At 44.1% G+C, this 13,743-nt stretch overlaps 1 protein-coding gene and 1 long non-coding RNA gene across 2 annotated transcripts; both read left to right on the top strand.

Moving 5' to 3' along the window:
• Positions 1 to 496: 496 nt before the first annotated feature.
• On the top strand, positions 497 to 2,417 carry LOC120670738. The gene is made up of 3 exons (XR_005673342.1): positions 497 to 678; positions 796 to 1,039; positions 1,160 to 2,417. It is a non-coding gene; the product is annotated as an uncharacterized LOC120670738 (long non-coding RNA).
• A 1,345-nt stretch (positions 2,418 to 3,762) lies between these two features.
• On the top strand, positions 3,763 to 4,688 carry LOC120668970 (calmodulin-binding protein 25-like). Its single transcript, XM_039948795.1, has one exon. The coding sequence runs from the start codon at positions 3,840 to 3,842 to the stop codon at positions 4,473 to 4,475; it is 636 nt and encodes a 211-aa protein (XP_039804729.1). The 5' UTR covers positions 3,763 to 3,839; the 3' UTR covers positions 4,476 to 4,688.
• The last annotated feature ends 9,055 nt before the right edge of the window (positions 4,689 to 13,743 follow it).

Here is a 13,743-nt window from a genome sequence, read left to right as displayed (position 1 = left end):
ATACATACATATATTATTATATTAGATAGTATCCCTATGTTCCATATATATATATATATTCTAGTCACGGGTTTATTTGGCAAAACTTGTCAACATGTACGATGCGGAAAAAGGACAAACTAAGAGCATGGGCTCATGATGGAGCTTGTGCTGGCACGACAATGCAAGCGCGTGGGCTTACGTGGACTGGACTGTGTGTGCGCATGGCATGGCACTACGCCAATAACTCTATCGATTGTTTGACCATCGCTGTGTTGCGTGCCTAATGATCAAATCCAAGGATTGGCATGCTAAAACAAGCAAGCGGTTACTGACACGACGCAGCAGAGATAATCCTCCATCTCTTGTGTGGCCGGCCGCGGCCGGCATGGTGGGGTGCGGGCCGACCCTCTCCTGAAGCCGCTCCGCCCCGTTCCACAGCCCATGGGCCGAAGCGGTTCACCCCTAAATAAAAGAGGGGCGTTAGGGTTGTGATGCTGCTCGACACCGCACGTTGTAATGATTCGTCAAGTGCTCTGCATAAATTGGTGGTTTGTCTGTGTGGTTCTTGGTGGATGTTGATTACTAAAAAAATTCTAAGATTTCGTGCAAGAATTTGACTGGGCGCTGCAGGGTGCTGTCTTCGCCACCCCCTACTACGGCCGTGGGAGCTCGTTGCTGCAGTACCCCCTCGTGCAGGTCAGTCCATTGGGGAAAGATAGAGTTTCTGATTTTGTGCAAGCCAAAGAAAAGAACTATTTGTAGATGGATTTGCTTTGAGTGCTGAATCAACTGTTACGTGCCTCTTGCTGCTAGCTGCTTGGTCTCGGATCTCAAGAGCTACCTCCGTGATGGAGTTGTCGCTCCCGCCGCCTCTCGTTCTCGGATCCCATCGTCAGCAAGAGCGAAGCTTTCCTGCAGCGGCCTTGATGGCCGCCGGACCTCCGTCGCCATTGGTATTGCCTTCGGACCAAGCAGCCCCGAGTCCATCACCTCGCCGCCACAAGGAGAATTCTGAAAGCTTGGATCCCACCCCTTTCCCATCGCATGGTGATCCATGGTGAGATATCTGCACAAACCTTTCCTTCAGATGCTAAATATGTCTTTTTCCAATAGCAATTTCTTGATGTTTGGTTGCCCTGTATACTACGACCCACTATTCCTGTTTTACTTTGCTAAGATGAATGCTATATGTTGAGTGTTTGGTTGCCCTGTATACCTCTCTCCGATTGCTACCTGTCAACTGCTAAAACGGCTAGTGTCTGTACATAAAGTTTCAAGTAGAGATCCTATTCCTGTAAACAATAAAATGACATGTAACATATATCTTCTTTATAATGTATCTGTGATCTTGTACTCAGATCAATTCATCTTGTACTCCATTTGTCACATGTTGTATTTTTATTGCTGTGTATTTTTAAACTCTTGTTCTGTTACAAAGATGAAATCCTGATCATTGCGCAGAATTGTTGATTGCAATTTATGATGGCTTGTTATTTGCTTAAATTGTCAGTTCTTTATTGCACTAACAGAAAAACTTGTTATTTATTGTCATCTATCAATGACTTGATAATGCTCAAAGATAATACATGAAACTGCAATTAGGTAATCTATCAATGTTCAGCCTTGTCACTTTATTCTTTTACATCTGCATGCTGCTTTCTCTTCTGATGCTTTAGCTGCAAATCAGATTGATATAGCTACAATTTTCTTGCTGCTGCAGACAAACCTAGGTACATCCCTGGTTGGAGTACTGTTCATGATTTTAGCATAGTTTAAGCAGTCTCAAAAGTCATTTGTGTTAGCAGTTATTCTTTCTTGCTGCTGCAGTTTCTGACTTCTATGTTCCATGGGAAAGTATGGTAGGTTCTATCTTCAAAAATGTTCTTTCAGTTAGATATTCAAATATAGAAGTAGCATATTAAGGCCTGCTTTCTTTAGCATGGACATACAAAGAACCTGCTTTGCAGTTAACCTGAGCTTTGGATCAGGCTCCAACTTTGGATCAGGCAATGCTGCTTCTGTGCTTCACTATAAGTGTACTAGTGCAGTGTTGATATCAACCATGCTACATAGAGCAGCAAATATACTTAATACTTGTAGGAACCAGATACTAGTGCAGAGTTTGTGCACCAAATATTGCACATTACTTGTTGCTGCAAAAGAAGTTAAAATGTATTGTTACTGTAATAGGTTCTTTTAAATATCTTTCTGAATCTGCTTCCTTGTTAAAATGTATTATTTTTCTGATATATGTAATTCAGACAAGTCAGCTCCATAAAAAATATAACCTTAGCTCTTTTTTGAATGTTTTGTTTGCCTCAAGTACCCGGGTTCTTGTTTGTGTGAAACAAAATTGTCAGCCATAGTGCTGCAGCTGCTTACTTATTGTCTAGTATATCGAATGATCAACTATGGATTGCTGCCTAATTGTGATTGTTTCCCTGTTTCGAAGGCCTGACCACAACCTTCAAGATATCAGGAATAAGTTGTTTCCAATTAAGAAGAGAAAAGTTGATTCTGTAAAGACTCCAACAACATTGCCACCAAAGAGAAAACAGAGGAAGGCTTTCCTTGAGGCAGTCGCTTAAGTTGCCCAGACTCATGCCATTCAGTCTATCTTAATCTGCTTTGTGGAACTTGAATTCCAAGTGTTTGTGTGGCATTAAAGTGCCTTATCTGAACTTACCTATCTTGCTAAACATCATTATGTATGGAGTTATCTGTCACTGGAGAAACATGATGCAAAGCTCGTTTTATCTGTTGGCTGCTTTGTTATGCTCGTTATGCATGGAGTTATCTGCTAGCATGCAACGGGCAAGCGATGGGCATCATCATTTAGCTGAATCTTTAATTAATTAATTTACTAGCCGATGCATGTTGGTAGCACGCGGGTTGATGCATGTACTAGCCGATGCATGTTACTAGCTTGTGCATGTTGGTAGCGACGGGTCGACCCCCGGCTACCCGTAGGTCTGGCGGGGCAGCAATTTCAAGAGAGCGGTTCGACCCACGAACCTGCTCCAGCACAGGAGGAGCGGCGGGTTATATTTAGGGGTGCTCCGATCCGCTCCCCCTGCAGATGCGTGCTGCCCGCAATAACAAAGCACGCATCCATCACTCCTCATTTCAAGCATCTGCTTCAACCTCTTTTGGGTACCTACATACACTGGTCGTCTTTTTTTTTCTTTTATATATTTGTATGCATTATATGGCCTTGTTTGGTTTATTGGAGCGCTAGGAATAGTATTATTTTGACTGCTAATTACGGTGTTAAACAAAATTAATTTATAAAACCAACTTCAGAACACCCGCACTAGGAACCCTGAAGAATCCAGTGAGGTCTTTGACAGCGTAATTAAATGATGGTACTGTAGCATCACTGTAGCCAATCGTCGATTAATTACCGTCATTAGATTCGTCGTGAAAAATTACACTCATCCTTAAAAAAGTTTTACAAATACACTTTATTTAGTACTTCGTGCGGACGAGATTCTTTTTTCAAAATACATGCGCTAGGATTGCGTGGCAGGAACCAAACACGGCCATGTTTTAAAAATAGGTAATAACTCAGCTTGTATTTCGTTTCAAATTTACTAGTTAGGAGTTAGGACTAGGAGCATACACGAACGGAAGCTCAAGCTCAAGTCCGCGTGGGACCAGCAGCAGGCTATGCTGACGTGGCTGGCGCTGCTGTCATGCCTTGACTTTTCTACCCACCACAGTACCACACCCCCACCTGCCCCATATAAACCGCCACGCAGCGCCATCCCGCTCGCCTGCTCTGCTCTGCTCTGCTCATCTCCCTCCGCTCGCCAATCCTGCAGCCACGCGCTGCTCCACCAGACCCGACCACCAGGATGCTCAGGACCGCCGCCGCCGTCCGCATGGATTCCGCCCACGGTCACGGGCCGTCACCCTCCTCCTCCACCTCGCCGGCGGCGGCGCCGCCGCCATGGCTCCCAGCCGACGACCACTGCCTCCACCTCCACTACGACCACACGGCGTCCACTCCCTCCACGACGCCCGCCACCGCCGCGCCGCCGAACCGCCACCACCTCCGCACCGTGACCACCGCAACCCGGCGCGCCACGAAACGCCGCCCGCGACCGTCGCGGAAGCTGCCCACCACCTACATCACCGCTGACCCCGCCAGCTTCCGTCGCATGGTGCACCAGGTCACCGGCGCCGACGACCTGCTGCCTGTGCCTCCGCCTGCGCCTCCGGAAGCCCTCTGCCGCCCGGCGCCCCACCGCGCTGGCGCCGCCGGCGCGCTGACGCTGCCCACGCTCGACACGTCGGCTTTCCTGCTCGGCGCGCCCGGAGTGGCCGCGCGGACGGACGCGCCGTGCGCGGCCTCGCCCGGGTTTTCGACGGCGGCGCCAGCACTGGATCGGGCGGAGGCCGGTGGACCAGCAGCAGGGGCTTGCAACTACAGCAGCGGTAGCAGCTGTGGTGGCTTCCCGACCTTGGATTCCTGGGATGCTCTCTTCTAGCTAGTTCAGCTCCCGTTTGGTTGCCATCCTCACTTGCTGTTACTTTTCCTTGGAGCCAATGACCAGCAAGAGAGAGCAAGAGATCGTCGTCATGTCCCAGTTTCTGTCATTATTAGGAGGATTGTGTGAGATGGCTCGATCAGTACCAAAATAAAGTAAAGCGTGAATTGTTGTTGTTATTAATGGCATGTTAAACAGGATGCTTAGACCGCACGAGACGTTGAGATGAAGCCAGCCAAACTGATGGAACTGGATAGCGACGACATAGCAGGAGTTGATCCATCTATCTTTAATTAGTTTGGGTCCTTGGCTTGCCTGACTGCCAGTCATCATCAAACGAAATGAAAAGGCCAATGGGTTGACGATCCTCCCAAATAGAAAAGGCAAGCGATTGATCCATGGAGAAGAAAGTCCAAATTGAAAACAAAGCCTGACTAATGAACCATGACACTGATATGTAGCGGTGATGGTAAAACCTGATGCTTCTAATACCACCAGCAAGCAGCAGTCTACTGTACTGACAGAGAAGACCAAGGAAAAGAGCTGCTTGCTTTGGCTGCTGCCATTAGTATGGCTAGCTCGTCAACAAACGGCTGTTGCCTGCTTGGAGCGATGCTGCTGATCTATTGCGGTCGCAGAGCGGGCAGTCAAGAATAGCGGCCTGATGCAAGACCGTCGCAGAGGACCGAGCTCGGCGGAGGCAGTAGAGTCCAGACACCACGTCCACGTTAGGCCGGGTCTCGGTCGGAGTTCGTACCGACAGCCAGATCCCCAGAAATTGAACGGATGTTAATTAGCTCAAGCTCAGCTCTCTTGTGGTTTCAGTTCTTTCTTCAACGCAGCGCCATCGATGTGCAGTGCAGTATACCAGTATCTATCGCCGTGGAAATGGACACTACTACAGAAACGTTGATGTGTCCCGGTTGGAAAACCCCACTTGTCCCGGTTTTCCAATTAGGAACATCAGGCCGGTCTAACAACTGGGACAAAAAGCACCCTTACCAACCGGGACAAAAGAGGCTGCCAGCGCCACGTGCCTGACGCACCATTTTGTCCCGGTTGGTGTTACCAACCGGGACAAAAGGTCTATTTCTTTTTCCTGTTTCTCTTTTCTCAATTTTTTTCTATTTCAATTATACTTTTACATTTCAATTAAACTTGTATTGGAATTCAGTGTGTAAGATCTCCACTAATATATACATATATATAGTTACTTATATAATATTTGTCCTAAATAGTTTCCATATATAAACATATATATACACATATATATTATTGGAGGGCTTAAATATATAATACATACATACTCATAAATAGAAATATAATACATACACACACATATATATTTACATAGGTATATTCGTTCTTAATTATATATATACGCGTATATTATCATATTTGCTGCGATTGTCAATGTGAGATTGTCCATCATAGTAGAATTCGCCTTTTGGATCGAGGACTTGCTCAACAATAAATCCGGACAATTGTTCTTGAATCGCCATAATTTTTTCCTCCGGTATGAGTTTATCGCGCATCTCCTCAACCTATGGAAAATGGGGATAATTAATTTCGACTAATTAAAATACGAGTTCAAACATTAACAAGTTTTTTACTTACTTCCTCCTCCCAATCTGCCAAGGCCTTTGGAGGACCTACCAGACCGTGGATGTTCTCGCATACATAGTATGCGCATAAATTAGTGGCTTGTTTCTGCCTCATACACTTTAAGAGAGAAGAAATTATCAGGTATTTACATGAATATATAATAAAACTAATGAAACGTGCAACGAATCATCCAAGTGCGTACCGCAAAATCTGTCTTGATCTTCAATTCCTTGTCCAATTTGCCTGGATGATTTTTAGCGACTTGTTTCCAAACCCTGTGCATGGTTAGAACAATTATAGTCAAGTAACGAAGTGATTCAAATTATCGGTCATCGACGGAGTAGTGGTAGAATTACTTTTTCATCATGTTAAGAAGATCATTGTATTGTTCCGGAGGTCTCCTTAATGAGTCCATAACCACCATCATGCTAATGTCGACAAGTATGACTATTAGGACCCAGTGTTGACTGCAAGATTATACGGAATAGTTAAGGTTTAAATAATTCGATGATACATAATAAAAAGAGTTAGACGGAAGGAATCACTCACGCAAAGTTGTAAGGAAACAATATCTTTTGCTTGTTGTGATGAACGCTTATGTACTTGAACAAGTTTTGGAATATCTCATCGAAATTGTCGCGTAGAAGCCTCCAATTACAAGTAATTGGGTCGATGAAGCCGAGGTGAGAGTATCCCTTTCTCCTGCAAGTTTGTATCTCCATTCTACATGATACCGAATAAATCAAGGGATCAGTATGTTGAGATCAATGCAAAACAATACGTAAGGAGAGTAAAATACTTATAGAACTCACAAGCCGACCATAGAGATGTCGAGGTCCTCCTGATAGAATAGTTGGTAAACTTCTTCCTAGTTTATCCATATAATGACCCCCCCTAAGAAATCGTCATCTTTAATCTTTGCGCCCTGCATGAAGATGCAATCGGCCATCGCACGCATATAGTGCTGGTGCAGCTTATACATTTGCGTTGGAAGCACGGACACTACTTCGGGGGGTACAAGAGATTTGCCCAGCTTATACGTCCATTTGACGACCACATCGGCCTTTGGAATATCTTCTCCCCCTGCAATCTGAGCCGCCGTCAGGTTTGCTTCTTTCGAAAATGTAACAAAGTCTTGTTGTTGCGTCGTCTGTCCCACTATGAGAGGCTCTATTGATTGTTTCTTTTGGTCTCCGAGCTGTGGAACGTCGGACAACGACGACTTTGATTGTCTCTTCTTTTTCTCAGTAGTTTTGATAATTGTGCGGTCGTAGTCTGAAGAGGGATCTCTTGGAATGAATTTTCTCTTATTTGCTTCGCATATTCCCTTAAAAAATTTCAAATCTCCCGGATTTATCACTTTCTCGGGCTCCGGCTTCAGCTTCGGCTTGAAGTGCTCTTGAACTCTTTCAGCAGTCCTCCGATCGCATTCTTCAATACTCAGGTCCCAGGGTTTAATAGGAGCCTCCTTAGTTTTTTTCTTCTTTGGAGGGTCTTTAGCCGGTGCAGCTACCTTCTTTGCCGGCGGCGGAGGGGGTGACCATGGAGGCGACGGTGACGCTTGAGTGTTCATCGGCGCATGAGATGATGGTGATGGAGAATGTGCCGGTGAACCTTGCCGAAACAGTGCTGCCCTTGGGGAGTTTTGCGGAGATGACGGCCTTGGAGAGGCAAGCTGAGATGCCGGTCTTGGTGTTCGATCATCCGACTTTAGGACAATGTAGCGCTTATCCCATAGGATATAGCCATGAATGACTTCTGCTAGTGTCGTCTCCCCATCACCTCCAGGAATATCAAGCTCGAGCGTCTCCCAACCCTGGCACACCTGCTCCACGCCAACTCTTGTATATCCTGCCAGAATTTGCTGCTCGTGGTACACGTCGCCTGGTTGGTTTGGCATGGCGGTACCGTACGCAATAGTGAACATTAAGTTCTTAATGGCAGTCTACAGGTCACAAGGTGTCCGCTGGGTGATCTCATCAACTGGAAATCGCTGCGGGGCCGTCGCTTCAACTGCGGCCTGGATCCCCATTGGCTCGACGGCGATGTCTGTGGAAGCGCAGCTGTTTTTCCGCTGAGACAGATGATCGGCTGTGACATTAGGCTCTAGAGGCACCAGTTGCACTTGCTATTGCTGGCTCATTGCTATGGCCACTTGGCGTTGAACCTCTTCCTCCAGTCTTTGATCGTGTGACATGAGCTGTTCCTCTAGCCTTCGCAAGTGCTCCCGCTCATCATTCTTTCTTCTTTGCCGGCTTCTATATGATTCAATGTAATCCCTGAACCCATACTTTCACGGAACCACTGTAGGAATATGCATATTTCCAACAACCACGCCTTTGCCTCTTGTGCGGCCCGGATATTCTGGATTCCCAAGGGCATAAGTCAACTTGTCCCTCTCTCTATCCGGCTGGAATGTTCCCTCAGCCGCTGCTTGTATGGCCTCCTGTAGTCTCTGGGCTGCTAGCTGGATTTTTGGCCCATAGATGCAGGCCCCAGTCAATGGATCCAAGCTTCCCCCTTGACCATAAAACCAGGTCCTTGACCTTTCAGGCCAGTTCATGGTAGCTGGTTGGATGCCTCTGTCAAGTAGATCCTGTTCCATTTTCTCCCATTTGGATATTGCAAGCTTGTACCTTCCTTGCCCTAGAGTGTGATGGTACACTTTCTTCGAGGCATTATCTTTGGCCTTCTGCACCTTCTGAAGCCCAAGCTCTGAAGACTTGTATTGCACAAATGCATCCCAGTGACCCTTGAGCTTTTCGAGCTCGCTGATAAACATGGGCGTGGTTTGTCTTGATATATTTCTTTGTCAAAATTTTCTTGAATAATTGCAGCTGTTCGGCCATCTTTCTCAGGGTCCAGCACTTGCATATCTCTTCTGATTCAGCTGGAACCGTGAAGTTCTTCTTAAGCTCCTGCCAGCACCATTCTTTTTCTCTCTCAGGTACCACATCCCGTTCCTCGCTTGGATTGGAAGCATTCCATAGCCTGAAGCTGATCGGGATGTGGTCCCTAACAATACATCCGGATTGTCTTATGAATTTTTTGGCGGCAGCTTCTGGAGCGATCGGTTCACTATCTGGACCAACTTCCATTATTATGTACCGCCCTTCCAGTTTCTTTGTCGGGCCTCACTTCGTCTTTTTCTGCTGCGACGATGATCCAGACGGCTATACAAAAACATTCATATACTTATATAGTATTCATATAGATTCAGATGAAAATATGATGTTCAATACAAGTAAATATAGTTGTGATATGTACATTAGTATTTTGTTCACCAGCAGCGTCATCTTGCTCTGTAGCAACGTCATCCTGAATGGATGGTGCCTCAATTCCGTCACCGGACATATTCAAAGATATGTCGGTATTGCTGCCATCATCAGCTTGTTCGGGGGCATCTCCTTGTGCACCACCACCTTTGGCAATCATACTCAACAGAAACTGTTCGTCTTCCGCATCTGTTTGTTGTCGCGGGTCCATCGTAACTAAAAAATGAATACAAATAAAACCCTTAAGAAAATTCTCTAAAAAATTCATATATTTGTGTTAGCGCGAGTTTCCGAGCTCGAGAAGTAATATAAATGACACATTTGAATTAAGAATAAAGAATACATGTAATTAAAGTCTTTGAATAGATATAGTCACAGAATAGATATAAATCAATTCTACTTTACAGAATAGATATAGTCACAAGGATTCCAAAAAGTCCTTATTTGCCCTGGTCGAGTAGAAGACTTCGTTTGGATCGGACTTCGATTAGCTGGACGTTTCTTTGGATCGTCGTACGATTAGATGGACGAGGATTGGATCGGACGACAATGTTTACATGGACGAGGATTGGATCGAATGACTACGTTTACATGGAAGAGGATTGGATCGGCGTACAAGTAGATGGACGGGGATCGGCGTACGAGTAGATGGATGAGGATCGGACGACTACGTTTACATGGAATAGGATCGAATCGGCGTACGTTTAGCTGGACGAGGATTGGATCGGCGAACATACAGACATACACATATACGTACACACATATACATACAAATTAATATATTTACAAATTAAATATAATTTCACTATAAATTAACTCATTAAAAAAATTAACACGTAATTTACGTCAAATTAAATACCATAATTTACAATTTATGAAATTCACACAAAAAAATGTGTGTGTGTGTGTGCGTCGGTGAGTGAGTGAGCGAGAGACCGAGCGTAATTTTGTGTGTTAGCGCGAGTTTGCGAGCTCGAGAAGTAATATAAATGACATAATTAAATAATAAATATATGATACATTAAAGTCTTTGAATGACATAATTAAATAATAAATACATGATAAATTAAACTCTTTGAATGACATAAAAAAATAATAAATACATGATAAATTAAAGTCTTTGAATGACATAATTAAATAATGAATACATCATAATAGAAATTCTCTCTAATTCTCCATTTCCTTCTCTATTTCTCTCTAATAATATATCCATAATTGAATTCTAATAATATATCCATAATTGAATTCTAATAATATATCTATAAATCAATTCTACTTATTAATATATAATAAATAAAATTTTCCAACTATTTTTCATGATTCGAGATTTTTCCAACTATTTTCTACAATTTTCTACCTATTTTCTACAAACTCCTATCTATTTCCAACTATTTTCTAACATAATAAAAAAAGCTGATGTCAGCACATAGTATTGCTGACGTCAGCAAAGGGCTTACGTCCATGGGCGCCGGCGGTGGTGCGTCGAGTCGGCGAGGTGTTGGCTGAGGGGTGCAGCGCGCCGGCGGTCGAGGTCGCGGCGGCACGGCGGCGGTCGAGGGCAGGGGGATGGCATGGCGGGCGTCGAGGTCGGGGCCGGCGAGCTCGGGCAAGCGACGGTGGAGGTCGCTCGATGGCGGGGGGCCATAGGGGCAGGCGAGGTCGGGGCCGGCGAGCTCGGGCGGCGGGTGGAGGTCGAGGGCGGGGTCCGGGCGAGGTCGGGGCAGGCGAGCTCGGGCGGCGTGCGGGTGGAGGACGTCGGCGCTTGGGGCAGCGCTCGGTGATGACGGCGCTCGGGGACGACAGCGCGATGGGGCGGCAAAGCTCGGGCGGCGCGTCCTCTGGTGGCGGTGGTCGGCGGTGCTCGGGGACGACGACGGTGGCGAGCAGGAGGCGGTTCGGATCGAGCAGCGGGATGACGGCGCGCCGGCGGAGATCATGAGAAAATCACGAAGTGTTAGGGGAACAGGGGCGAGGAAGAAGGAGAGTTATATGGGGGGGGGCTTTTGTCCCGGATGGAGCCACGATCCCTTTTGTCCCGGGTGGTGGTATCACCCGGGACAAAAGGTATTTTTGGGCGGGCCGGGAAAATTCCTAGTCCACGGCCCATCTTTAGTCCCGGGTGGATCTACCACCCGGGACAAAATGGGCTTGTTTTCCTTCATTCCCACCAAGTCTTATGTTTGTTTTTGTTTCTTTTTACTTCTCTTTTAAAATAGGCTTTCATTTGTTAATCCAGTTTTAAAAATTATGGTTCCAAAAATTATGGAACAAAATTTCTTATCTCTATATACACTTGATATATGCAACAAAAATGTTTAATTTTCATTCAAGTGATTGGGTCAACGAAATATCTAATTTTTTTGAAATTATATTTTTTATTTTGACCATGCAAAAATATATTAGGTGAACAAATTTTTTCAAACTTTTGCTTTTCGACAGAAAGTGGGTTTTATCACGATATTAACGTTTAAAAAGTGAATTTTATATAAAATTAAGCAATTTCATGATATTAATGAGTAGTGTGAGAGTTTGTGAGATAGTGTGTGTATTACTGAGATTGTGTGTGTTAGTGAGAAAGTATAGTGTGTTAATGTGAATGTAATTTCATGAAATAAATAAAATTAGTTGAGTAATCCATATTATTATATGAAAATTATACTTGAGTATGATAATTAAGTGAAAATTATAAAAAATAATATATATATATATAATACATAAAGGATAATGGTACAATACATATATAATAAAAGTATTCGAATTGTCATTACTTTTGTATATAATAATAGAAAATGATTTAAGTACATGAAAGATTAGCGGTAACAAACTTTCTCTTGACAAATATGCCTTGATTATGATCACGGTGCAAATATAGAACATTATCATTGGCTAGCTGGATGCATGGATCAGCATTTACGTCAAAAGGTGGAATGACAACAAAGTTATTATATTTTTCTGACAAGTCTGTCTTGTCCTCCACTCCAACGATGTTTCTCTTCCCTAATAGAACTATGTGTCACTTAGACTCATCCTTTTGCTTGTTTATCCCTTTCTTTGGCTTGCTGGACATGTCTTTAATGTAGAAAACCCAAGCGACATCCTGGGCTAGGACAAACGGCTCATCTCTATACCCAAAATTGTTGAGATCAACTATTGTCATCTCATACTCATCTTTTGTTACCCCTCCTCCAGATAGCTTAACCCATTGGCAACGAAATAGAGGCACCTTGAAATTGGGACTGTAATCCAGCTCACATATCTCTTCAATGTAGTCATAATATGTGTCTTTTTTTCCATTATTGTCTGTGGCATCCATACGGACACCACTAGTTTGATTGGTACTATTTTTATCTTGGGCTATCGTATAAAATGTATTACCATTTATCTCGTACCCTTAGTATGTTAAGTTAAGATATTCTAAGATGGACCCCTAGTCAATAAGAACAATTGTTCACTTATATCCAAATTATGCATTAGATGCTTCCGCAACCAGCTACCGAAAGTGTTCATGTGCTCACGTGTAATCCAAGCCTCAGACTTTTCCGGGAATTCGGAGAGCAGAATCTTCTTGTGTTCCTCGATATACAGGTCAACCAAGGATGACTGTTGAAGAACCGCATAATGTGCTTTCTTGAATGAGAAATCATAAATATAGACATAAGATTTCTTTCCTATTGTACCCTTTCCATTTAGTCTCCCCTCATATTGCGATTCAGGGACCCCAATCGGTTTAAGATCATCAATAAAGTCAACACAAAAGTCAATGACCTCCTTAGTTCCGTAGGCACTGGCGATACTTCCGTCTGGACGAGCTCGATTATGAACACATTTCTTGAGTACCCCCATGAACCTTTCGAATGGGAACATGTTGTGTAGAAATACTAGTCCGAGGATATCAATCTCTTTCACAAGGTGCACTAGAAGATGTGTCATGATATTGAAGAAAGATGGTGGAAATATCAGCTCAAAGCCAACAAGGCATTGCACCACATCATTTTGCAGCTTTATCAAATTGTCCGGGTCAATGACCTTCCGAGAAACTGCGTTGAGGAAGGCACATAGCTTTACGATGGTTAACCGGATGTTATTAGGCAGAATCCCTTGCAGCACAACCAGAAGAAGTTCAGTCATAAGCACGTGGCAGTCATGGGACTTGAGATTTGTAAATTTCTTCTCTACCAAATTTAGGATTCCTTTTATATTGGATGAGTATCCTGATGGAAGTTTTATACTGCTCAAGCAGTCAAACATGCTTTCCATCTCTTCCTTGCTAAGAGTATAGCTGGCAGGACTTAAGTATTCTCGTCAATTATCTCGCTGTTGTGGATGTAAGGCATCTCGTTCTTCCATACGTTGTAATTCTTGACGTGCTTTTAGTGTATCTTTTATCT

The sequence above is a fragment of the Panicum virgatum genome, chromosome 4N (assembly GCF_016808335.1).
Source record: "Panicum virgatum strain AP13 chromosome 4N, P.virgatum_v5, whole genome shotgun sequence".
Classification (NCBI taxonomy): domain Eukaryota; kingdom Viridiplantae; phylum Streptophyta; class Magnoliopsida; order Poales; family Poaceae; genus Panicum; species Panicum virgatum.
Note: the sequence above shows the minus strand (reverse complement) of the source record. Positions and strands in the feature narration are given on the sequence as shown.